This window comes from Bos indicus x Bos taurus, chromosome 19 (assembly GCF_003369695.1).
Source record: "Bos indicus x Bos taurus breed Angus x Brahman F1 hybrid chromosome 19, Bos_hybrid_MaternalHap_v2.0, whole genome shotgun sequence".
NCBI classification, from domain to species: Eukaryota; Metazoa; Chordata; class Mammalia; order Artiodactyla; family Bovidae; genus Bos; species Bos indicus x Bos taurus.
In genome coordinates, this window is record NC_040094.1 from 21,682 (window position 1) to 48,904 (window position 27,223).

Genomic DNA, 27,223 nt, shown 5'->3' on the forward strand with positions numbered 1-27,223 from the left:
GATACAGCTTCAGCCTGTCCATCCCCACCCACTCTCTCTCACCCCATCCCCCGCCTCCCTCCCTCCCTCCTGCTCCTCTTCCTCCTCCTCTGAACTCTTGAGCTCTCCTCGCACTGGCCTTTCACCCCACACGGTGGCAGTATTGGCCTAGGTATCCTCAGGTGTCTCCTAATCGCATCCAAGTGGACTGCCACTGTTTCTCGGCTGCATTGTTGTGGGACCATTTTTTCCTGGCCTTTTCCACGGGTGGGGGAGACCCGGACAGGCCGGGGCCAGGCGGGGTGGGGGAGCCTGCATGTGGGGGGAAGTGTGGGGACAGAGAGGAGGAGGAGGAAGAGGAGCAGTTTGGGGGCAAGTTTTGGGCTTCCCGCAGTTAGAACTGTTCACCCATTGTGGAAACAGGCGTCTGAAACACAAGGGGTTTCAGACTCTCCGTGCGATGTCCACAAGCCATAGCCATTGAAATGTGTTCACACTGGAGCTGCTGTGCAGAGGGAAATCTCATCTGGCTCCATGTGTTCTTCCAGTGAGTAAGCCGGGATCTCAGAAAGAACAGAAATCCAGAGAGTTGAGTGAATCTGACCATCACGCTTTCAGAATCCAAGTGAACCAGAAATGAGGTTCACTCACATGTGGGTTTGTCTTTCCATAGGATTAATCCTTTCTTTGGGCAGATTAGGGTTCCAGGGTCAAAATGGAGCAGAGAGGACAGAGAGTTCCCTTAGGTCCCCTGCTCCTCCTGCAAGCGTGCACTCCCCAACGGCCCTAGGAACATCCTGCCCCAGAGGAGTGTGCTGGGCACAACCCACGTACACGGAGACGTCAGTGTCAGTCAGAGTCAGTCATCCTCGTCCAGAGTCTTCCATCTGCCCTCGCCTTCACGCCTGGCATTGTCCATTCTGTAGGTTTGTATCTGGAGCCCAGTGGCATCTTCCCAGATCAGGGATCGATTGAAAACACCCTGTCCCCTGCCTCATCGGCAAGTGGATTCTTAACCACTAAACCACAAAGCAGGGAAATCCCTTCACAGCCTTCTAAAATCATCTACCCTGAAACATTAAATGTCGTCCTCCAAATCACTGGACCATCACAACTGAAATGAAGGAAAATATGTTAGTTAAAGAAAGTCTTAACTCCTCAGTGCTTCTCTCTCTCTCTCTCTCTCTCTCTCTCTCTCTCTCTCTCTCACACACACACACACAGAGGTGGGCTCGTAGTCCAAAAGAAACCAGCTTTTCTGTTTATCCATCCCACTTGTTGTGACTGTCATGCCGTCACTAGTCAAAGAAGCTGATCTAATATGGAATCTGACGTCTTCTTTCTAGGACACTTCGAGAAGCAGCAAGAGTGCTGGTTTGTGAGAACCAAAGGTCAAACCAACATGATGGAACCCAGGGATGTGTGTACTCAGAGGCCCACCTACATTCAAACTCCAATTCACAGAGGGGAGCAGTGGGAACAGGAGTGTGGACTGTGAGTCAAATCATCACCTTATGAAAAGGCAAATAAGGAAAAAAATAAGGGAAAAAACCTTACTCCCTTATCAGCGTCTGCATGGATCCTCCTAGCCTCAATGATCACACTGACAGTATGTACATGTTGTGTTCTTTTTCCAGGCCTGATCGTTTAGAAACTCTCCAATAAAAAGTGGTGACATAAAGATATCATTCTTGAGTTTGGGACTGGGGCTTCCCTGATGGCTCCGTGGTAAACAATCCCATGCCCATGCAGGAGGCACAGGTTTCATCCCCGGTCCAGGAAGATCCCACATGTTACAGAGCAACTAAGCCCATATGCCTCGGTTATTGAGTCTGTGCTCTAGATCCTGGCCACTGCAAGTGTTGAGCCCACACCAAGCAAAGACTGAAGCCCATGTGCCCCAGTGCCCATGCTCCCAAGAGGAACCACAGCAATGAGAAGCCCAGACACACAACCATAGAGTGGCCCCCTCTCTCCACAAAGAACAGCTTGCAGAGCAATGAAGACACAGCACACCCCAAAATAAATAAATATAATGATTTTAAAGCAATACAGTCTAAGATTGGATGCAATTGGCCAATACCTAGTACTATCACTTGGGAAGCTTACTGAATCTTCTGTAGACAAAATAAAGAAATCATAACTCACTGTGCCATTGGAATTGTGGGAAGCTCTCCATATAGTGCTGAGAGCACAGTTGAGATGTACCAGTGGGGACCACGATCATGCCTGTTATCATTAAGTCCTTCACAGTTTGGGCTCTGGATTGGCCCATACGAACCTGCAGACGATGTATGTCCATCCCTCTCAGCTCACTGCATGCTCACTGGTCCAGGTGTGCCATGCCCCCAGCACCTGCTAGCATCTTCTAGGCCTGTCTCCCCCGTTTTGCTCCATTAATTTTTAATCATTCTCACCTCTTGTCTGACATGTTTTCTTTTCTGTTCAAATAATTCTGGTTCCCCAGGCACAACTTAACATCTTTCTTCTCTTCTCATAGCACTCATCTTGTTGAAATAATTCTTTGTTTCTGCGCTTTGTTCCCTAAGGAGTCTGTAATCATTCCATTCATCTGGGGATTGGCACCTAGGCAACCCTGGTCCATGAAAAGTGTTCAGTGTTTATTGAATGACTTGCTGACTGCAGGGGGCTTGTGGAAGTTTACATGCCATGGAAAGCTGGAAACGGGGAATCATCCTGTGGACACACCCTCTGGTACCATAGTGTTCATGGGAGTGTTTTTGTTGTCATTTTCACTGTATTCCCTAATACCTATACAGTAGCTTTGATTCAAATGTCATATATTTTAAAATAATGAGTAATTAATTGTATAACCTCAGAAGGACTTAGAAAATAGTAGTGGTTGAAAAATTATTGATCCTTCCAACAATCTCACTTCTGAGTATACATCTAAAGAAAATAAAAACAGAATCTCAGAGAGAGATCTGAACTCCCATGTCCATTGCAGCATCCTTCACAATAGTCAAGATATGGAAACAGCCTAAGTGTCCATCAAGGAAAGAATAGATAAAGAAGATACATGATCCAGATAGAGATAGATTGATAGGTAGATATAGATGTAAAATTAAGCAACAGGAATGAAAAATTATTATATTGTAATAGCATGGATGTTACTTAGGGAGTGATGCCATGTGAATAAGTCAGGTAGAGAAAAAAAAGTTTCTAATGTCACTTACATGCCATGGCAATCTAAAAAAATGAAAACTACAATAACAGAGCAGCTGGGGGAGGGATAAATGTGAAGATGTTGATGAAGGGGAAAAAAGCTTCATGTATAAGGTAAATATAACAAATAGCATTGTGATTATAATGGATAATATTATTATTATAGTATTATAATATTAGAAAGTTGTCATGACAGTTGAGGTGAATAATTCTCTTTCCATACAATTGAAGAAGGAAATGGCAACCCACTCTAGTATTCTTGCCTGGAAAATTTCATGCTTGGAGGAGCCTGGTAGGTGACAGTCCATGGGGTCACAAAGAGTCTAACATGACTGAGTGACTTCACTTTCTTTCACATACAACAATGATATTTATGGGTTGTGATAAAGGACAGGAAGAAACACAAGCTGGAATCAAGATTGCCAGGAGAAATATCAATAACCTCAGATATGCAGATGACACCACCCTTATGGCAGAAAGTGAAGAGGAACTAAAAAGCCTCTTGATTAAAGTGAAAGTGGAGAGTGAAAAATTTGGCTTCAAGCTCAACATTCAGAAAACGAAGATCATGGCATCCAGCCCCATCTCTTCATGCCAAATAGATGGGGAAACAGTGGAAACAGTGTCAGACTTTCTTTTTTTGGTCTCCAAAATCACTGCAGATGGTGACTGCAGCCATGAAATTAAAAGACGCTTACTCCATGGAAGGAAAGTTATGACCAACCTAGATATCATATTCAAGAGCAGAGACATTGCTTTGCCAACAAAGGTCCATCGAGTCAAGGCTATGGTTTTTCCTGTGGTCATGTATGGATGTGAGAGTTGGACTGTGAAGAAGGCTGAGCACCGAAGAATTGATGCTTTTGAACTGTGGTGTTGGAGAAGACTCTTGAGAGTCCCTTGGGCTGCAAGGAGAGCCAACCAGTCCATTCTGAAGATCAGCCCTGGGATTTTTTTGGCAGGAATGTTGCTAAAGCTGAAACTCCAGTACTTTGGCCACCTCATGTGAAGAGTTGACTCATTGGAAAAGACTCTGATGCTGGGAGGGATTGGGGGCAGGAGGAAAAGGGGACAACAGAGGATGAGATGGCTGGATGGCATCACTGGCTCGATGGATGTGAGTCTGAGTGAACTCTGGGAGTTGGTGATGGACAGGGAGGCCTGGTGTGCTGCAATTCATGGGGTCTCAAAGAGTCGGACATGAACTGAATTGAACTGAACCACTTTGGTGGTAATTATTTTGCAACATACAAGTGCATCAAGTCAACATTCTGTACGTGTTAGAACTAAAGATGTTACACGTCCTTAACTAAGGAAACTATATTTCAATATGCCTGGAAATTTAAAAAATAAAATCACCTAGTTTTATCATTTTTTGATTAATAGTCAATATTGGCTGCAAAAAAAAAAAAAAGATAGAAAACATTATTTGTGGTTCTTAGATATTGCCATTCAGGGACACAGATTTCAATAAAACCAAGGGAATGTTCCACAGGAAAGAGTCAGGGGCTTAGAATCCTGAAACTCATGAGCTTGTAAAGCCACCTGAGAGCAATTATGATTTGCTGTCATGCAAAATAGGAAATATTTCTTCTTAAATGGTAGACCGTCACAAGTTATTTAGGGAAAGGAGAGAGTAAGATAGGTATTTTGAATTTTGGGAACACTGTTTAGATGATCTGGAGGCCTCTGTTACATAGTAAATGCTCAAAGTTTACATTCCATCCAGACTGAGACATAGACCTCTTCCTCAATGGCCTTCTGTCTCTATTTTGGCGAGCTCTCTTAACACTTCGATTTTTCTTTCACATATCATACCTTTTTTCACTTAAAGATATCATTAAATAATTTTATAAAGAGATCTGGTTTATATTTTAGAGATTATCAGAATTAGACATGATCACTATCTGTTGCATGGTTTCAGGCACTAAAAACCAATATGGGGATAAATTCAAAATCTCTCTTTGCCATAGAGAAAGGATATGTATGGTAAATGATGCCACAGGATTGGTGAGTTCCTCTGGTTCAGCACTCCCTCGACTTGGCTGTGGTTTTGGTTTTGCTCTGTTCTGTTTTTGCTTTCTGACCCACATGATCTCTCTGGATGGGGCAACTCAATCAAAGCTAAAATAAATTGAGTCTGTGTGAATCTTATTCATGCATCAAATGGGGATATCAACGACCTCCATGTGGATCCATAAAAATGGCCTTTTTGTGTTCAAGAGAATCATTTTGTGTTTTCTGGGTGCACTATTTGCTGTCCATTATTTCACATCCCTTTCAGGCATGGCTGATGGAGATGGGCACCAAGCAGCAGGGCGGCAATCTGGCATCTTGGCCTAGAGTGGTTTCACAAGTGACGTATCAGAACCGGGGCTAAGACAGCCATCCCTCTATCCCTCCCTGGGCCCACCTTGGTGGCCGGGGGTGGGGGTGGAGGGGTGAGGTTGAGAGACAGGGGCTGGGGGGGGGAGGAACTGGGCTAGGGGTTGGAGGCACACGAGGCAAGGGGACTGTCCAGGTCCCCCTGAGACGTGAAGGCAGGTTCTGTTCTGCTGAGAACTTCCTGCCTTCAGGCGTGTGAGAGGAGCAGGTTTCTCTCCAATCCAGGGCCATGCATTGTTTTTGCCCTGTTCAAAAAAAAAAAAAGGACAAAAACTTATTTGTTTATCTTGGCTTGCTTTCTGGCCGAGGCCAAAGACCTTTTCCAGCGTGTCCAAAGGGTTTGACAGGATGGGAGGGTGCAGGTCAATCCATTTGTCAAGAGATCCAGAGAATCTGTCACAGCTGTGACTCGGACCTTTTTCAGAAACAGGCCAATTTTGATGATTCCCTGAAAATGAGTCACCCCAGAAGTTTCCTTGAAAGGATCGAGTTGCAGGAGTCTGGGGCGTGCCCCCGCCACCGCCAGAGGGCCTTCTCAGCCCGGCAGGCTGGCCTGCAGTCAGGCAGGCAGGCAAGGGCTATTGTCTGTGGGCCCCACCCCCACTCTCCCCCTGCAGTGCCTCGTCGCATAGCTTCATTCAAAAAAAAAAGAGAAAGCTTTCCAGTCAAGTCAGAGCCTTTGACTTCGCCTCGAGTTTCTCTCTATCGAATGGTGATCTGCTCCACCCACCCCATCCCCATCCCCATTCCCCTATCCGCCCCCCCCCCCATCCCATTTCTCCACCTTGAGACTGCCTCTTTGCTACCGCGCGGAAGAGGGCTGGGGGTGGGGAGGGAGGCCGAGGGACAAACTCGCCTCCTGTCAAGCCAAAGGAGTCTCCTCCTTTTTGTAATCCCGCTCAAGGAAACCTGCTCAAGCATGTGAGGATCATAGACGTGCGTCGAAGCAGCCATCGTCAATTGACATCTTCATCTCCATGGGACGAGGTTTTCATTCCTGTCTACCTTCAGAGAGACAGAAAAGGAGAGAGGGGCAGAGCTTTCCTCTGGTGCTGGCCGACTCTTAAGTCACTTGAATCCAAAATACTCCACAGGGCACGGAGGTTCACCTGCGGTGGGGTGGGATTGGGTGGGGTGGGGATGGCAGCATACTCCATATCCCAGCAGTTCCCTCATCTGACACTTGCCTGGAACCCATGAAAAGCTGAGCTGGTGACTCTGTGTGTGTGTGTGTGTGTGTGTGTGTGTGTGTGTGTGTGTGTGTGTTTGCATGCATGGACGTGTGTACATGAGAGATGGTGCGTGCGCATGGACGTTAGAGACAAAGAAAAAAGGACAGAAAGGAAAGAAAAAAATAATCCTGAAGGAAGGAAGGAAGGAGGGAAGGAGGGAAGGAGGAGGGAGGGACCAAATAGGTTAGTAAGTACGGGCCTCCATGTCGTGGAAAGAGTTTCCGAGCACAGATCCTCTGTTCAGTGAAACAGTTATCCTATCTCTGTGGTGGAGGAGGCTGTGATGTCGATGGACGGGTTCTGGAAAGCATGCCTGGGCTGCAAGCAATTAGATATTTCTTCCTCAGAGGCACTTTTAGAGAAACCAAGGAAACACACACAGGTTCATCCCTGGAGCAGATTTGAAACCAGTCGGTGGAGGGGGAGTCAGTCAAGGAGATTGATTTCTAGATGTCAGGGTCGGGTCCTGGAGCAGGTTACCATTTCCTTTTCCAGGAGGCCTTCCTGGCCCGGGGATGGAACTTGGGTCTCCTCCATTGCAGGCAGACTCTTGACCGTGTGAGCCACCAGGGAAGCTCTGTCAGAAAGGTTCACCAAGTCCTCTAGCTTCCATCCGTAGGGCTTCAGGCACACGGCGTCCCCCTATAAGTCCCCTGTCAGAAGGGTAAGAGAACATGGGAAATGTTCCCCCTGAGAGAGGGTTGTCCCCAGATAATGGAGGCAACTCGGAAAACTTCAGGATCCAGTCCCCCTTTCCGGTGAAGAACCACATGCAAAGGAGCAAACACACATAGCACAGGACTCTCCTATACAGAAGTGTGTATCCCCGTTTCACAGAAACATCTTCTGGGCCCCTAAGGAACATGTGGAAATCACTCTCACCAAGGAGATAAGAATCCTCAATTGAGAGTTTCTGAAGTCTGGAAGGACCAGGTCGAGAGAAAAAGAGAAACGATTCCCTTCTGCTGACAGGGGTGTTGTATGAAGTGACCAAGTGGATGTCCAGCTTTCAAAATTAACATTTTAAACATTGAGTCCTTTCGGTCCTTTGTTTTCTCTTTGTATCTGGAAAGCAACAGATTGAATGGTAGGCCCTTTTATTATTTTATTTATTTATTCATTTTTCCTGTCTGCCTGCCTGCCTGTCTACCTGTCCCACCGTCTGTCTTCTCTCTGTCTCTCTAGCTTTTCACTCAGGTTAGGGAATTTAAAAAATAAATAAATAAAAAATTTGAGAAATCTATATTTCTGCAGGTCAGGAAGCAACAGTTAGAACTAGACATGGAACACAATGGGCTGGTTCCAAATAGGGAAAGGAGTCCATCAAGGCCGTATATTGTCACCCTGCTTATTTAACTTACATGCTGAGTACACATCATGAGACATGCTGGGCTGGATGAAGCACAAGCTGGAATCAAGACTGCGGGGAGAAATATCAATCACCTCAGATATGCACATGACGCCACCCTTATGGCAGAAATGAAGTATAGGGTGGGTTTACAAAGTCGTGTTCATTTCAAGTTTTCAGATTATTTTCCCTTAGAGGTTAATGCAAAGTCATAAGCCTACTTTCCTGTGCTGGCATAGTAGGTCCTTGTTGATTGTTTTGATGATCAGTTTATGTATACATGTTCAACCCAACCTTCTAAGTTGACAGTCCTGCTCCTCCCCCCAATCCTCTTTTCCTCAAGAAGTCCAGGCATCCACTTTACCATCCTATTCCTCAGGTCATCCAACCCCATGGAAGAAGTCATTCCTCCAGTTTTTCCATTGGTTCTCTACACCTTGCCTGATGATGCGAGGTGACTGGACTTCCAGGTGACTGGAAGACTGACAGTTCTGAAGAATTTTGCAAGAGCTTTGGTGAAGGCTCCTAGGATTTGCTTGGTGAAGTAGGTGCCATGTCAATCAGTAGAGACTGTGGAAGGTATGCCCCAAGTGGCAAACACCGTTGTTTTTAGTTGTGGTCGGTTTGCTTGTCTGCAGCGAGGGACAGAAGGAAGGCTTCTACCTTCCACAGAGAAAGCTATACCTAGCATACTAAGGATGTTTGGCCACCCCAGGTTACAGGCGTGACAGGTCAGACTGTAGCAATCTTCATGACAAGGGTGTATTAACAACAGACAGACTCATCTTAAAGGCAACCTGTCCTGTGCAGGTGGAGGGAGGGGAGGGAGGGGGTAGAGGGACGATGAGAAAGGTAAGGAGAAAGAGAGGGACAGGAACACACACAGTATGTGTGTGTGTGGGGGAGTGGTATGTGGTGTGTCTGTGGCATGCACAGGTGCTGTGTGGGTGGTGTGTGGGGCCATGTGTGTGATGTGTGTGTGGGTATGTGTGTGGTGTGGGTGTGGTTTGTACATGTGCCATATGGGGCCGTGTGTGCCATGTGGGTGGCATGGGTGTGTGTGTGGGGTGCGCCTGTGGGTGCAGGTGGGATGGGCAGAGAGACAGAGGCTGAGAGACACAGCCAGGCAAAGAACAACGCAGTGTGTGTTTGTGTGTGTGTGTGTGTACGCATGCACATGTGGGGTGGGTGGTGCGTGGCCGATGTGTGGCATGTGGGGGCAGGCTCTGTGTGGCATGTGGGATGGGGTGTGTGTGGGGGGGCGGTGTGTGTGCACATATGCATGTAGTGTGTGGGCAGAGACAGAGGCAGAGAGACACAGCCAGGCAAAGGACAATTCCATGTGTGTGTGTGTGGCCGGTGTGTAGGGCCGTGTGTGCGTGTGGGGGAGTGTGTGGTGTGTGTGAGGGTATGTGTGTGGTGTGGGTGAGGGTGTGTGGTGTGTGGGGGTGGGGTGCGTTGGGCTAGGTGTGTGTGTGTGGGGTCAGGTCGGGGTGTGTGTGTGTGGTGTGTGTGGGCGGGGTGTGTGTGCAGGTATGCATGTGGTGTGTGGGATTTGCCTGTGGGTGGTGCGGGCAGAGGCAGAGACAGAGAGACACAGCCAGGCAAAGGACAATGCAGTGTGTGTATGGTATGCACGAGGTGTGTGTGAGCATGTGTGTGGTGTGTGGTTTGTGAAGGCGTGGGGTGGGGGGGATGGGCAGAGACAGAGAGACACAGTCAGGCAAAGGACAATGTGCATGGATGGATATTCCGCATAATTTGCTTGTGTTTTCTGAGCTCATTCATCACCTCCGTGATCAAGACCACTCCCATGAAATGTGAGTCTGCCACCCTCACCTCAGCCACCATCTGGCACTTGTATTTGGTCAGGCAGACAGGGCAGTGTTCCGAGTTGGGGAGGGAGGGGGAAGGGGAGGGGCGTGACTTGCTGTCACCAGGCCAGCTTTGATCCTTGCGTTCTGCCCCTGAACCTGACCGGAGCAAATGGATCCACGTGATCTATCATGGGTCTGTTTGAAATCCTTGGCGGGAGAAGGAAGATTCCCCCATGCCAAGGGACAAGGCCAAAAGGAAGGAAATCAACTCCCTTGGGTTCAAATAGCTGTTCTCCAAATCAATCAAGTTTCCAAGACCAGATTTCCAATCCAAACCAAAAAGCCCAGTGGCTACCCATCCCTGCCCCCTTGACCTCTGGCCCAAGGTGCCCCTCCTACACAGCCTCCTTCCACAGTCCCAGGGCATTCAAGAGTTAGCCGGCCTGACCTGCTTCATCCATGGTCCCCCCGACCCCCCACAGGACCATCTAAAAAAGCGAACGACAGGCAGGTGGTGACCGACAACCAACCCACTGTCCAGAGAGCCGGCTGCAGCATAGGAGCTCCCGGGGAGACTGGCAGGGACTCGTTGCTAGAAGGGGCCCATCCTAGGGCACAGTTTCTCCACTCAGTCACCAACGTGGACAGGAGAACAGGACCCACCAACACTTCTCAAGAACGTCCCTGGGTGAGGTATGATGGGAAGGGAAGGGAAGGATTCTTGACTCCCCACCCACGGGGCAGTGGAATACATTCGAGGGGGACTGCAGGCCAACATCAGGTGGCTCAAGCACCTGCCCCGAGAAATACCTCACCATCATTCATGTCCCTGTCACCACCATTTGGGCATGCCAGGAGAAAACCCTTTTGTGACCCTCGACGAGGGCTCTTTCAGCAAGAGCAAAGCAAAAGTAGGAAGTTATGAAACACCTGGAGCAATAAGCAAATTTGGCCTTGGAGTATGGAATGAAGCAGGGAAAAGGCTAATAGAGTTTTGCCAAGAGAACGCACTAGTCATAGAAAACACCCTCTTCCAACAACACAAGAGAAGACTCTACATATGGACATCATCAGATGGTCAACACTGAAATCAGATTGATTATATTCTTTGCAACCAAAGATGGAGAATCCCTTACGTCAGCAAAAACAAGACCGGGAGCTGACTGTGGCTCAGATCCTGAGCTCCTTACTGCCAAATTCAGACATAAATTGAAGAAAGTTGGGAAAACCACTAGACCATTCAAGTATGACCTAAATCAAATCCTTGATGATTATATAGTGGAAGTGAGAAATAGATTTAAGGGACTAGATCTGACAGATAGAGTGCCTGATGAACTATGGACTGAGGTTCGTGACATTGTACAGGAGGCAGGGATCAAGACCATCCCCATGGAAAAGAAATGCAAAAAAGAAAAATGGCTGTCTGGGGAGGCCTTACAAATAGCTGTGAAAAGAAAAGAAGCCAAAAGCAAAGGAGAAAAAGAAACATATAAGCATCTGAATGCAGAATTCCAAAGAATAGCAAGGAGACATAAGAAAGCACTCCTCCGTGATCAATGCAAAGAAATAGAGGAAAACAACAGAATGGGAAAGACTAGAGATCTCTTCAAGAAAATTAGAGATACTAAGGGAACATTTCATGCAAAGATGGACTCGATAAAGGACAGAAATGGTATGGACCTAACAGAAGCAGAAGATATTAAGAAGAGGTGGCAAGAATACACAGAAGAACTGTACAAAAAAGATCTTCATGACCCAGATAATCATGACGGTGTGATCACTGGCCGAGAGCCAGACATCCTGGAATGTGAAGTCAAGTGGGCCTTAGAAAGCATCACTATGAACAAAGCTAGTGGAGGTGATGGAATTCCAATTGAGCTATTGCAAATCCTGAAAGATGATGCTATGAAAGTGCTGCACTCAACATGTTAGCAAATTTGGAAAACTCAGTGGACACAGGACTGGAAAAGGTCAGTTTTCATTCCAATCCCAAAGAAAGGCAATGCCAAAGAATGCTCAAACTACCGCACAGTTGCACTCATCTCACATGCTAGTAAAGTAATGCTCAAAATTCTCCAAGCCAGGCTAGCAATATGTGAACCGTGAACCTCCAAATGTTCAAGCTGGTTTTAGAAAAGGCAGAGGACCCAGAGATCAAATTGCCAACATCCATTGGATAATCAAAAAAGCAAGAGAGTTCCAGAAAAACATCGCTTTCTGCTTTATTGACTATGCCAAAGCCTTTGACTGTGTGGATCACAATAAACTGTGGAAAATTCTGAAAGAGATGAAGAATTTTGACCACCTGACCTGCCTCTTGAGAAACCTATATGCAGGTCAGGAAGCAACAGTTATAACTGGACTTGGAACAACAGACTGGTTCCAAATAGGAAAAGGAGTATGTCAAGGCTGTATATTGTCACGCTGCTTATTTAACTTATATGCAGAGTACATTATGGAGGGGGGCGGGGGCTGGGCTGGAAGAAGCACAAGCTGGAATCAAGATTGCTGGGAGAAATATCAATAACCTCAGATATGCAGATGACACCACCCTTATCGCAGAAATTGAAGAAGAACTCAAAAGCCTCTTGATGAAAGTGAAAGAGGAGAGTAAAAAGGTTGGCTTAAAGCTAAACATTCAGAATACTAAGATCATGGCATCTGGTCCCATCACTTCCTGGCAAATAGATGGGGAAACAGTGGAAACAGTGTCAGAGTTTATTTTTGGGGGGGGCTCCAAAATCACGGCAGATGGTGATTTTGGAGCCATGAAATTAAAAGACGCTTACTCCTTGGAAGAAAAGTTATGACCAACCTAGATAGTATATTGAAAAACAGAGACATTATTTTCCCAACAAAGATCTGTCTAGTCAAGGCTATGGTTTTTCCTGTGGTCATGTATGGATGTGAGAGTTGGACTGTGAAGAAAGCTGAGCGCCAAAGAATTGATACTTTTGAACTGTGGTGTTGGAAAAGACTCTTGAGAGACCCTTGGACTTCAAGGAGATCCAACCAGTCCATTCTAAAGGAGATCAGCCTTGGGTGTTCTTTGGAAGGAATACTGCTAAAGCTGAAAGTCCAGTACTTTGGCCACCTCATGCGAAGAGTTGACTCATTGGAAAAGACTCTGATGCTGGGAAGGATTGGGGGCAGGAGAAGGAGACAACAGAGAATGAGATGGCTGGATGGCATCACCAACTCGATGGACGTGAGTTTGAGTGAACTCTGGGAGTTGGTGATGGACAGGGAGGCCTGGTGTGCTGCGATTCATGGGGTCGCAAAGAATCAGACACGACTGAGCGACTGAACTGAGCTGAACTGAACTGAACGTTCAACAGTGGGATAAATAAACTGACCTTCATGTTAGAAATACACATTTATATTGTGGCGATTAAACAAAAATCAAAAACACGCACTCCTCACACACATAACCGCAACCAACAAATTCGACGCATCTGAAAAAAAAATGCAAACGTCAGAGAGCAGCACATCGATCTGAAGGGGAGGGGGAAGGGGAGAGGGCGGGAGCTCCACTCCGGACCCGGAGCCCATGCGTTGCCAATGATGGCTGGCAGACACACACACACACACACACCACATGCGCCCCGGCCCACGCACATGGTGGGGGCGCGCCAGCACCCGCCAGGCTCCCTAGTGGTGGCCGGAAGGCCCGCTGAAGCTGGGGTGATAGATGGGAAGGGCCCGGCTCACGTCCAGAGTTGCTGCCGCCCCTGGTTCCCTGGGTGCCCAGGCCCCCGCTTGGGGACCTCCCCCGCCACTGGGGCCCCTGCCGCTCTGGGGCCCCACCCCCCCGGCCGCCCCCCGCGGAGGGGGAAGGCGAGGCAGGGTGCGGAAGGAGAGCGGGAGGCGGGGTGGGAGGAAGCCGTGAGGGGCAGGGCGGAGGAAGGCCCTCGGAGGCTGCCCCAGGCTTGGGGGGCTGCGGTGGCGCCTCCTCCAGCCACAGCGCGCATCCAGCCCCGCTTTGAGCCCCAGCCCGACAGACCCAGGCCTTAGAGCCAATCCTTATCCCGAAGTTACAGATCCGGCTTGCCGACTTTCCTTACCTACATTGTTCCAACATGCCAGAGGCTGTTCACCTTGGATAGCTGCTGAGGATATGGGTATGGCCTGGCGTGAGATTTACACCCTCTTCCCTGAATTTTCAAGGGCCAGCGAGAGCTCACCGGACACAGACACGGGCCCCTTTCTCCGGGAGAACCCATTCCAGTATGCCCTGCCATTCACAAAGAAAAGAGAACAATCCCGGAGCTCCCGCTGGCTTCTCTGGGATCGGTTGTGTTACTGCACTGGACGCCTCGCGGCACCCATCTCCGCCAGGCCAGATTAGGGAATCTGAACCCAACTCCCTTTCGATCGGCCAAGGGCAACGGAGGCCATTGCCTGTCCCTTTGGAACGGTGCTCGCCCATCTCTCAGGACCGACTGACCCATGTTCAACTGCTGTTCACATGGAACTCTTCTCCACTTCTGCCTTCAAAGTTCTCATTTGAATATTTGCTACCACCAACAAGATCTGCACCTGCGGAGGCTCCACCCGGGCCTGCGCCTTAGACTTCAAGGCTTACCGAAGCAACTCTCCTACTCCTCGTGGCGTAGTGTCTGCGGGGATGCGATAGGGGGAGGGGTGACCTCCTTCCGGAGCTCCCATCCCTCTCGTGCCTCTCCGACTGCCTGTGATGGCCAGGTATGGGCCCGATGCTCCAGCACCATCCATTTTCAGGGCTATTCTATTTGGCAGGTGAGTTGTTACACACTCCTTAGTGCATTTCGACTTCCATGGCCACTGTCCTGCTGTCTATATCAACCAACACCTTTTCTGGGGTCTGATGAGCATCAGCATAGGGTGCCTTAACCTGGCGTCCAGTTTATCCCACAGTGCTAGTTCTGCTTACCAAAAGTGTCCCACTAGGCACTCGCATTCTACACCTGGCTCCACGCCAGCTAGCCAAGCTTCTTACCCATTTAAAGTTTGAGAATAGGTTGAGATAGTTTCTGCCCCAAGACCTCTAATCTTTCACTTTACCTGATAAAACTGGGTTCATTGAGAGAGCGCCAGCTATCCTGAGGGAAACTTCAGAGGGACCCAGCAACTCTATGGTTCGATTAGTCTTTCGCCCCTATCTATACCCAGGCCGGACAACCGATTTGCACATCAGGATTGCTATGGTCCTCCACCAGAGTTTCTTCTGGCTTTGCCCTTCCCAGGCATAGTTCACCATCTTTCAGGTCCTAACATGTGTGACCATGCTCCACCTCCCCAGCGTGGTGGGCAAGACAGGCCAGTGGAGCGCCCTCAGTGGACTGGAGAGGCCTCGGGATCCCACCTCAGCCGCCAGATAAGGCAACCTTCACCTTCGTTGCACCCCGGCATCTTTTGTGTGAGCCCCTGACTCGTGCACATGTTAGACTCCTTGGTCCGTGTTTCTAGACGGGTCGGGTGGGTGGCCGACATCGCCACTGACCCCTTGCACTCGCTTGGCCTACCGTCGTGACCGAGAAACAATCCCCTGGCCCGACGGTGCACTGGGGACAGTCCGCCCCACCCCGCCCCACCTGGTTGGAGGTGAGCTGGGGTGGGAAAGTGGTCGTGCCCTTGGAGGGGCAGCTCGGCCCCCCAAAAAACACCAGTGTGATCCGCGGCAGGGAGTGCCAGGAGGGGGGAGAGCGCGGTAACAGGTCTGGCTCCCTTGGCCCTGGGATTCGGAGAGCGCTGCTGCCGGGGGGCTGTAACACTCGGTGGTGGTGGACCCGCCACCGTGACGGCAGGGACCCCCGAGCCCCCTTTCCCACCGTCCTTCCCAGCCATCTCGGAGCTGGTCGTGGCGCACCACCGTGGTGGAAATGCACCCAGGGCGCCGCCCACCTCCTCCCTTAGACGGAGGAAAGAGCTGCGAGGGTCGGAGGGAGGACGGGTGGAGGGGTCGGGAGGAACAGGGAGCGGGAAAGATCTGCCGGGCTGCCTGCAAGACCAGACCCAACGCCGGGTTGAATCCTCCCAGCAGACTACGCGGACCCCACTCATTTATCTGTTAATGGTTTCGTGCCATCTTGAACTCTCTCTTCAAAGTTCTTTTCAACTTTCCCTATGGTGGTTCTTGTTGACTATCGGTCTTGTGCTGGTATTTAGGCTTAGATGGAGTTTACCACCCACTTTGGGCTGCGTTCCCAAGCAACCCAACTCCAGGAAGATCTGGGCCCAGCCTGCCTGGGGCCACTACCGGCCTCACACCGTTAACCAGCTGGGCCTTGATCAGAAGGACTTGTGTCCCCCATGAGTGGCGCCAGGGAGTGGGTCTTCCGTCTGCCACACGTCCCGCACCCCACCGCGGGGTGGGGATTCAGCGCTGGGCTCTCCCCTGTTCACTCGCCTTTACTGAGGGAATCCTGGTTAGTTTCTTTTCCTCCGCTGACAATTATGCTTAAATTCAACCGGTCGCTACATCTGATCTGAGGTCGAGTCTCAGAGGGCGCCAGGAGGAGAGTCCAAGAAGGGGTCAGAGAGACCCGCAGCCGACCACCCCAGGCCCCCTCCCCATGCACACACAGCACCCTACCACCCACCGCCTACCCGTCATCCCTCAGGGAGGTGGTGGCGGACAGAGGGAGACACCAAGGAGAGGGCAGGACGGGAGCACAAGCCAGCGATCATGGGACAGATGGGGCGGGGGCAGCAGAGAGGTGGACAGGGTGGGGAAGGGTGGGGGCACGCATGGGCGCCAAAGCCCGAACGGGCAAACGACCCACAGTGCACCCCCTTTACCCACTCCACAGACCTCGCCTTTGCTGTGGAGGCTCCGCGGAGTGAACAGTGGCACGCCCGCAGCCTGCGGGGAGAGCGTGGAGCGGCGGGCAGACGCTGTGGCGTCCCGCGAGTCGCCGCTGGGGCACGTGTCTCGGGGGCTAGAACTCACACGCGGACTGGGTCTCTGGTGCGAGCTGCCTGTCCCGATAAGGCGAGAGCCGCTGGGGGCAGGAAGCGGCCATAAGCCACGGAGGAAAGGCGGGGAAGGCACTGCAGAGCAAGGGGGCGGCCGGGAGCCAGGAAACACCGCCGACAAGGGCAGGATGGCGAACAACAGCAGACTGAAGAAGCGATCCCACCCCGCCACCCCCTCGGGCCCCCTGCTGCGAGATGCAAGACCGTCCCCAACCCCCGATACCCCAGGGGCAAAAACACCCAAAGGCCACTTGTGGCGCGAGGAAGCTCTCAAAGGGTAGACCAACCACAGAGGCCTGGCAGTCCTCCAGGGGACTCGGCGTGACCTCACATCCCCTTCTCCCCTGTTGTGGGCAGCATCCCCCAGGCCACAGAGGCAGGGGACACTGTGTCTGCACTTAGGGGGACGGAGGGCCCAGAGGCCCTGCGAGGACAACCCCCAGCCACGGGACCTCCGGGAAGGCGAGCACACAACATGCGCACACTGGAGGAGCAATTGATCGTCAAGTGACACTCAGACAGGTGTGGCCCCAGGAGGAACCTGGGGCTGCAAGTGTGTTTGAAGTGTCCATGGTCAATGTGTCCTGCAATTCAAATTAATTCTTGAAGCTAGCTGCATTCTTCATCAATGCACGAGCCGAGTGATCCGCCACTAAAAGTCGTACAAGGTTTTCAAGTGTTTTGTTCCCACAGGAGACCTGCCCTTGCCATGGCACATCCCACCCTCCCTCAATCCCTCCCTGGAGTTGGGCAGGGGTTGCCTCTGGCCAGCCAAGTCAGACAGAAAACAGCAGACCGGAAAGGATGGGAAAGGTTTCACACAATGGACCAGGGTGTGCTCGGACACCCCACAGGAGCCGGGGGGGATTCCAACTCTCCCCCAGGGACGTGAAGTGGGGGCACGCATGCACCACACACAGTCACAGCCCACACGATGACTGTGGGGTAGCTCCCTCCCAACGGCCACGGCGGCAGTGACCGTGATGCGCCACGCCATCTGGGCACCTCAAGGGATGGCTGAGCCCAGGGGAGACAGGAGGCACCTCCCAACTTCCAGCAGGCCTGACCATCCCGACCCCAAGGCGGATGGGCGACGCCCCCCCCAGGGGTCTTTAAACCTCTGCGCTGGGATGCGCTAGGTAACTGGAAAGGAGAGGTGGGCAAGGGGCACAGCATGCCCCACGGGCCATGACTTCAACCACCAACCACTGCATCCCCACCCACGGCCGCGCACTGGTCTTGGTGCTGCCAGCCCGTGACTCATGGGGCCTTCAACCAATGGGAGCCTCTGTATTCACTGTGCAACATCCAGGTCTCTCCTGCACACCCAGCCTCTTAGAGGAAATCTTGGCTGACACAGGCATCCGTGACATGACTGGGCCTTCCCTGGTATCCTGTGCCAATGAAGGAGCATACCTCACACTCCCAGACTCATCCAGCCTCCAAGACAAGCTCCTGGTGGCCACAGTCATCCCAGACACGCAGGCGCCTTCCACAGGGTCTTCTACTGTCATTGCAGGGGACCACCCGGCACTCCCCTGGACACCCAGCCTCTTAGAGGAAATATTGGCTACCAGAGCCATCCAGGACATGCTCTTGTCTTCCCTGGAAGCAGCTGCAGAGGAAGAAGGAGTTGAAGAAATTCTGGAAGCACCACTCAGTGAGGATGATTACCAGGCCCTCCTTGCCATGTTGCCAGTCTCCCCAGGCCCTCCAGCTTAGACCTAGAGGAAGGAAGGGGCACGTTCTCCCCCGAGCCCCTTTCAGTTCTTCTTTCCTGGGATGCAGAGCCATGAAGCTCGTGGAGGGGGGCGGTTTTGGGTGGGGGTAGGAGAGAATACAGAGGGGATGTCTAACAACAACTTTGGGGACAAACCCGAGAACTGGATCTTTGGAAAGCTGGGCCTCACCACCCCCCCCCAAGAGGGACACCACACCTGAAGCCTCAAGGAACCCAAGTATTGCAGTGACCAATAGAGTGCCTAAGAGGGGATATGCCATGGACCCAATAAAGAAACCCCCTGCACCACACAGGTTCTTTTGGTCTGGCTCCTCTGTCTTCTGGTCCAATTATTTCAGCAGGCCACACAGGAGAACTCCTTCCCTATGCCAGGAGCAGCAGAGGGAGGGATAGTGGGAGACAGGGGAATGAAAAGGTGGAATATTGGGAGATATAAGGTGGGAGGGGCCCAGTGGATGAAGGGAAAGGGTAGGGGTGAAGGGAGAGAGTGGGGGTGAAGGGAGAGAGTTTGGGAAGGATGAGTGGGAGAGGAAAGGAGGGAGAGAGGGAAGGGAGGGAGGGAGATCTGGGGACAGAGGGAGGGAGAGGGTGGTCGGGGGAGGGGGCTCTGAGTCCACTTTTTGGACTCAGCTTCAAGCCACTGGCAAACCCTGCAGGTATCCCTAAAATGCTGTGTCAGGGACACGTTTCCCTCTGTTTCAAGGTACCTGCTCAGGGCGGGTTTCTCATGGTCAGATCCTCTGAGCCAGCAGTAGGGACCTACCCACACAACTGCTTTCATGACCATACTCCATGCCCATGCGAACACACATGCCCAGTATATCTGCAAAGGCCAATCATCTCCATGTCTCTCTGACCCACAGAGTATAGTGACTGAGCTCACCCTGCCACCAGCATCCCCCCGACACCCGCAGACATACAGATGCTATGTACTTGCAATCCCGTTCCTGAATTTATAGACCCAGTGGTTTCGAAGTACATAGGAACTTATCATGTGAAACCCGTGGTGGGTTTATAAACCTGGGTGGCCAAAGAATACATTGCTAAAGAGGGCCATGGGTGTGCTGTTGTGGTTCGTTCATTTCTTTTCAATTCACTGGGCCCTGTTCACATGGAAAAGAGAAGTGCCTCTCATCCTCCATCCCCCATGTTGCTTCATGCAGCCTTCTTCCTTCTTTGTCTCCTCCTGCCTCCTGATGTCCTCTTTCTTCTCCTCGGCACCCTCCATCTCTTTAAGAAAGAACACACTATTTCCTTGTCCCCTTGTTGGCACAGGTCAAGGCTTCCTTCTGTCCAGAAAGCCCATGATTCCTTCCTTGGCTTAGTGGAAACTCCTTCCTAGCAGTAGGGGGTACACTGTCCCCTTTTGCGGGTATCTCCAGAGCATTTGGGCTGGAGGGTGGGCTGGGGAGGTGTGGGCATCAGGCTTCACATGAAAAAGCCCCAAATGTCGTGAGCTGCCATTCAAGACGCTGGCCCTTCAGGTCTCTTGCAGTAGCCTTGAGCTCCAGGCAACTCAAAGCCCTTGGCATGGTAGTCTGGGACTGCTGTAGGGAAAGGACACCAAGAGAACATGGAGGAGTTAGGGAGGGACCAGAGAAATGGAGGAAAGTGAGAAAGCTAGGAGGAAGCACTGGAGAGAGTGTCCAGTGTCTGGGGATGCATTGGAGAAGCCCACAGAGGCAATTGAGGCCAATGGAACTGTGAATATGAAAAGATGGGAAAACCCAGAGCGTTTTGGAAGGCAAGGCAGGCTGGGAAAGGGGGCCTGGGCAGACACTTCAAAGGAACATAGAGGGATTCCCAGGCAATTAGCACTCTGTGCACTGCTGAGGGCCCCTGAGCCCAGGGTTGATCCCACCTACTGATGGGAGTGCCACAAGCCAAAGCCCAAAATGGCCTGCCCAGCTCAATGCAGACCTTGGGGGTCTGTGATACGGTCAGGGCCCGTGAAAGCCCACTCACTCCATGGGATTCTGTCCATGGTCTGTGCTGGGAAAGAGGCCAGGGGTGTACCCTCCATCTACGCACCCACCTCTATTTACATAAATTGGGGCGGAGTTGCCTCAAGCTCTCCAAAGTCCTGGGCTGCTGGGTCCTGGCCCACTAGGCCAGCAGTCTGCAGCATCTGTGTGGCTCTCCCACCATGGCTTCGTCCGGCTACTCCAGCACCTCCACCGGTACATTTGCCCTCGGTCCCTGGGATTGGATCATGTCTCAGGGGATTTGTGGATCTTGAGGCCAAGGGTTCACCACAAACTTCTCAACCCACCACCAAGAATGGCAGGGACCAATAGGCTGGGCCCATGTTTCCCAGGCATCATGTGTGCCCAAAGAGGCATCGTTTGTTCGTTTTGCACATACATGGCTTCTCCTTTCTCTTTTCTGTGATGATGGTGTTGGTTGAGGGGGAAGCAGTATGGGGGACTGGTATGGGGCTATTTATCCTCATCTTCCTGTGGAAATGGGAGTCGGGGAGCTCTGTGACTTTGCCTCCTTCAGTGGCTTTATCTCCACATTGGCCTAGTGTCTTCTGCCTTCCATCAGGCATTCCTGGTTGGGATTCACTTCGGATTTCTTTCCTTTCCTTTCCTTTTTCACCAGTGATGGCAAATATGGCCAGTACTCATGTTAGCCCCGAGAAGCAAGATTTCCTCCCATTGGTACTGTGATGGAGGGAAATCTGGGAGAAGCCCCATCAAGACGTTTCCCAGGCATCTCCCCAGACTGGTGGAAAAAGGCGGGAGAGTGTGTTGTGATCTTCGGTGGGTGAGATTTCTTGCCGCCTTTGTTTGACGCTGGGTTTGGTTTCCTTTCTGCTTGCTCATGTTTCTTGGATTCCTGCGTCAGTGCAGGTGGGGGTGGGGGTGGAGTGGGGGTGCAGTGAGGGATTTCCCCACTGCCCTTGCCTCTCAGCCTGGCTGTCAGGGTGTAGCCAAATGACTTCCAAATGTACACCTGTCCCCATGCTCCCAGCTTTGCTCAGGCACAGGGGCAACTCCCCTGGGTGGGGAGCATGCTTGGGCTCCTCCGTCGAGTCCTCCCCCAGGTGCACTGAGACTTCCCTTTCTTCTCTTCCACAGGCCCCATCGCCACAGCATCTTGAAGGAGGAGGCCTGTTCTGAAGCTAAGCCAGATGGACGCCTTGCAAGTGCTCTTTCAAAGAACCCCTACCCTGGGATAGCGACCAGAGAACGACTGGCCCAAGAGCTTGGAATTGCCGAAAGCAGAATTCAGGTAGGACCCTGTCTCTCCAGCCATTCTGCCTTTCAGGCTCTCCATGCTGATCCAAGTCAGCTGAAAGCATCTGGCGGCCTTTCTCCTGAGAAGGAATTCTCTCTGTCCCTAGGTCTATTTTCAAAACCAAAGAACAAGATGGTTAAAGCAGAGCTGATCACCGTCTGAATATGTGCACCAAGATGGGGAAGGGGGGCCAACGACCACACCCACACCACCATCAGCACCTCCTCGACCTCAGTCTTCCTCTCAAAGTAATTTAGCCAATGTTCTCCAAAAGCAAGTCCCCAGAGGGATGTTCTGAACCCTCCCCCTCTTGCCAGAGAATTCTCTCTGCTGGTGGATGAGCACAGGAGGCCCAGAAACACCACGTGGGAGAGGAAACAGGGCCATCTGGTGGCTGCAACCATCAGTGTCCCAGATTGGGGCAAGACGCCCCCAGTCAGCATGGGCGGGCAGCACTATTCCCCCTTTGAACTCCCTCCCCAGCCCTCATCGGGAACTTTAGCCTCTGGCTGCCCAGGCAAACTTGGCAGAGGAGCATACTTCAGGGCACTCTATGGCAACATTGGAGGCGTAAAGAGACACACAGGGACATGCATGTGTGTGGAGTGTGCATGTGTGTGTGTGTGTGTGCACGCACACATTCATGATGGATCCAGGCACGTGATCCATCTGTGTGTGTATGCCTTAGAGCCCAGTCCTGGCTGCAGAGCCACCTGTAGTGATTCAGGTGTGTAGGATTCTTCATCCCCTGTACACTGTCTAGGTTATCTGTGCTGTGAACGTTCCATGGACCTTAACGTCCTCTCCTCTCGGTGTGTTCTTTCTTTGGTAGAAGACTCAGCCAGAGAGGCCCGGAGAAAGAGGACCATCATCTCTCCAAGAACAAAGATCTTTGTGCAAGCCTTCATGAGGGTTCACTTCCCGGCGATTGCCGCCAGGGAAGAACTGGCTCATCAGACGGGAATCCCAGAACCTCGAATCCAGGTAAGTTCTCCAGCCAGCGCATGGGCCCAGGACATGACCCTGGAGAAAGGAGAGTTCAGCCCTGCCAAGCGTTTGGAGCTGGATACACGTAGGCTTGGGCTGGAGCTAGGGCTTGGGCTTGGGGGTAGGGGGCTGAAAGTCAGTGAGCTGAGTGGTGGGTTTTGCTGTGCTTGTGGCCGTTCAGGCACCCCTCATTTCCCGGGTCCAAGGGATACATTTTCAGAAAATGGCCCTGCAGAAGTCGCCCTGGGCCTGACAGACCAGAGACCGGGCAGCCAGGTGGGCTGTCAAATGGGCACCGTGCATGTGCCAGCACGGTGATCTGGATAGTCATGACTTCTGATGTGCCTGTCTGCCTTTTGCTCCCCTAGATATGGTTTCAAAACCGAAGAGCTCGGCACCCCCAGCAGAGCCCAAGTGGGCCCAGAAATGGCTGGGTCCAAAGGCTAGGTGGCACATTGGCCATGACTACTCCTGCTCCAGAGGACTGAAGGGCCCCATCTGCTGTCCAGAGCACCTCTCCTCCCCTTCGCCCCTCTCAGCCATAGAAGAGCATGCCTCCCTTGGCTGTAGCTGCTTCTTTTGGGGCCCCCACCTTCTGCATCCCCGGGACTTCCTCTGGTGTCTGTGTGGGTCAGCCTTTGATGATCTTCCTGGTCTCGCCCAGCCCAGTGGCTCTCTAGCCAAGTGGGAAGGCACCACCTTCTCCCTAGTTTGCAGTTCCCTGGCCCCCGTGCTCCCCTGCTGGCACTGCCCCTTGGCAATGTGGGCAAGGGGCCATCCTGCCGCCTGTACAGCTGGAGACACACGTCCCGCGGTGGCCGGAGTCACCCTATGGTGAAGGCATGGCCCCTCTGCTATAGCCATAGCCCCAAAGCCTCAGCCTTCCAAGCTTGAAAAGCTCTTGGTGGCCACGGGCATCCTGGACATGCAGGCCCCTTCCCCAGGGTCTGCTGCCAATGCAGGAGTGCACCCTGCTCTCCCAGGCACACCAAGTTTCCTAGAAGAGCTTTCGACATACACGGGCATCCCACATACTTTTGGACCTTCCACGTGGGCCTCTGTAGTTGCAGTGCAACAGCCAACTCTCTCCTGCACACCCAGCCTCTTAGAGGAAATCTTGGCTGCTAAGGGCATCTCTGACATGCCTGGGCCTTCCATGGGTCCCTCTGCCAACGAATGCGCACCTCTTGCCATCCCAGTCTCACCCAGCCTCCAAGACATGCTCCTGGCTTCCACGTGCATCCTAGGCTCACGGGGTCCTTCCCCGAGGTCCTGTACTGCGGTCTCAGGGGAACACCAAGCTCTCCCCAGGTCACCCAGCCTCCTAGAGGAAATCTTGGCTGAAACGGGCATCCAGGACATGCCCTGGGCTTCCCTGAGGGCCACTGTGGAGGAAGAAGGAGTTGAAGCAATCCTGGAAACACCACTCAGTGAGGATGATTACCAGGCCCTCCTCAACATGCTGCCAGGCTCCACAGGTTCTCTGGCTTAGAGGGAGAGGAAGGAAGGGGCACCTTCTCCTCCGAGCCCCTTTCAGTTCTCCTTTCCTGGGGTACCGAGCCATGGAGATCTGGGAAGGGGGCGGTTTTGGGTTGTGAGAGGAGAGAATACAGACGGGATGTTTACCAACAACTTTGGGAACAAATCCGAGAGCTGGACCTTTGGGAAGCTACCCCCCCCCAAGAGGGACACCCCACTTGAAGCCTCAAGGAACCCAAGTATTGCAGTGACCAATAGGGTGCCTAAGAGGGGATATGCCATGGACCTAATAAAGAAACCCTGTGACCTGCACAGTTTCTTTTGGTCTGGCTCTCCTGTCTTCTGATCCCATCTTTCCAGTTCACACAGAGAACTCCTTCCCTATGCCAGGGGCATAGGGAGAGAGTGGGGGTGAAGGGAGACAGTTGGGGAATGCTGAATGGGAGATGAAGGGGGGAAGAGATGGAAGGGGGGCAGGGAGAATTGGCGACCCAGGGAGGGAAAGGGGGGTCAGTGGAGTGGGGGGAAGCCCACGTCTGGGACTCATTTTCAAGCCACCAGCAAACCTGCAGTTATCCCAACATACTCCATCAGGAGCAGGCTTCCCTTGGTTTCTGGGTGCCTGCTCTGGGAAGTTTCCCGAGGTCAGATCCTCTGAGCAAGCAATAGGGACCTACCCACACAACCGATTTCATGACCAGACTCCATATGAACACACATGGCTGATATATCTGCAAAGGCCAATCATCTCCATGTGTCTCTCTGACCCTCAGAGTGCAGTGACTGAGCTCACCCTACCACGAGCCTCCCCCCATCACCTGCAGACATACAGATATGATTTACTTGCAAACCCGTTCCTGACTTCATAGACCCAATGGTTTTGAAGTACATACAAACCCCTGACTGTTCTCATGTGAACCCCGTGGTTGGGTTTAGAAACGTCAGTGGCCAAAGAATACACTGCTAATTATGGCTATGGGTGTGGTGTTGTGGTTCCTTCAAGCCACGCTCCCTCTCTACCCCCTCCTCAGGATAGAGCCAGGGCAAAAGGTCTATTCCCGGCTCCACTTTGCGGGCAAGCACATGCACCCACACCCACACGCACACATGCACACTGTCCTGTCTGACACATTGCAACTCCGTGGACTAGTTCTAGAGGCCAGATGGTATTTTTTCCCTTTTGCAGCAGATCTTCCCAACGCAGGAATCAAACCGGTGCCCTGCATTGCAGGCGGATCCTTTACAACTGAGCTATAAGGGAAGACCTGAGCACCGGCAAGCCAAGTTCAAGGCCATGCCACCAGGAGAGGAAAGGCTAGCTGATCTCCAGGTCATCCGCCAGCCACCCCTCAGTGCCCCCACATCCCAGCCAATGGAGCGTCCTGACAAGAATGAGGTGTACATCAGAGGAAGGAGCCTCAGTGAAGGCACAGTCTTCCGGGGACTGGCTTCTTTCCCTTGGAATCTGTGTCCTCCTCCACCACCTCCTCCCCTGGTAGCAGTTCTCTGTGCCAAGTGCTCTCCTGCTGTCATGGCCCCTTGGCAGCCTGGGCCAGGGGCCATCCTGCCGCCTGCACAGCCTGAGACACACATCCTGCAGTGGCCCAAGTGACCCTATGGTGAACACACGGCACCTCTGCTAGAGCCACAGCCCCAGACCTCCAACCTTCCAAACTCGACAAGCCTCCTAGTTGAGCTCTTGGCAGCCACAGGCTTCCCAGACACACAGGCACCTTTCCTGGGGGCCACTGCAGATATGTAAGAGTGCACCCTGTTCTCCCAGGCACACCCAGCTTCCTAGACTAGCTCTTGGCGCCACTGGGCATCCTGGACACAATGGGGCCTTCCCTGGGGCCCTCTGCAGAGGCACGAGCACACCCAGCCCTCTTCGACTCACCCAGCCTCCAAGACGAGATCCCAGCTGCCACGTGCATCCTGGGCTCGCTGGGTCCTTCCCTGGGTTCCTCTACTGTCATTGCAGGGGATCATCCAGCCCTTCCCAGGTCACCCAGCATCCTAGAGGAAATCATGGCTGCCAAGGCCATCAAAGACATACCCTGGTCTTACCCGGGGACCGCTGTGGAGGAAGAAGGAGTTGAGGCATTCCTAGAAGCACCCCTCAGTGAGAATGATCACCAGGTCCTCCTCGACATGCTGCCAGCTCCCCAGGCCCTCGGGTTCAGAGGGAGAGGAAGGAACTGGCACCTTCTCCCTCAAGCCACTTTCAGGTCTCCTTTCCTGAGATGTGGAGACATGGAGCTCGGGTAGGGGGGCGATTTTGGTTGGGGGGAGGAGAGAATACAGTTGGGATACCTACCAATAACTTTGGGGACAAACACAAGAGCTGGAACTTTGGGTAGCATGCCCCCCCCCCCCAAGAGGGTGAGGAGGAAATAGGGAGTCATCTGAAAAGGAATTCAGAATAATGATAATAAAAATGATCCAAAATGATCCAAAATCTTGAAAACAAAATGGAGTTACAGATAAATAGCGTGGAAACAAAGATTGAGAAGATGAAAGAAATGTTTAACAATGATATAGAAGAAATAAGAAAGAGTCAATATATAATGAATAATGCAATAAATGCAATCAAAAACACTCTGGAGGGAACCAACAGTAGAATAACGGAGGCAGAGGATAGGATAAGAGAGGTATAAGGTAGAATGGTGGAAATAAATGAAGCAGAAAGGAAAAAAGAAAAAAGAATTAAAAGAAATGAGGGCAACCTCAGGGGCGTCTAGGATAATGTCAAACACACCAACATTCAAGCCATAGGATTTCTAGAAGAAGAAGAAAAACGAAAGGCCATGAGAAAATACTTGAGGAGATAATAGTTGAAAATTTCCCTAAAATGGGAAAGGAAATAGTC

The 27,223-nt window shown here is 51.8% G+C and overlaps 1 protein-coding gene and 1 pseudogene across 1 annotated transcript; one reads left to right on the forward strand and one right to left on the reverse strand.

Annotated features, from left to right (window-relative positions):
• Positions 1-17,412: 17,412 nt before the first annotated feature.
• LOC113878634 lies at positions 17,413-17,565 on the reverse strand (annotated as a pseudogene).
• Positions 17,566-20,791: 3,226 nt separating this feature from the next.
• On the forward strand, positions 20,792-24,367 carry LOC113877341 (double homeobox protein 4-like). The gene is made up of 4 exons (XM_027517389.1): positions 20,792-20,825; positions 22,721-22,960; positions 23,244-23,441; positions 23,736-24,367. The coding sequence occupies exons 1-4, from the start codon at positions 20,792-20,794 to the stop codon at positions 24,365-24,367; spliced, it is 1,104 nt and encodes a 367-aa protein (XP_027373190.1).
• Positions 24,368-27,223: the final 2,856 nt, after the last annotated feature.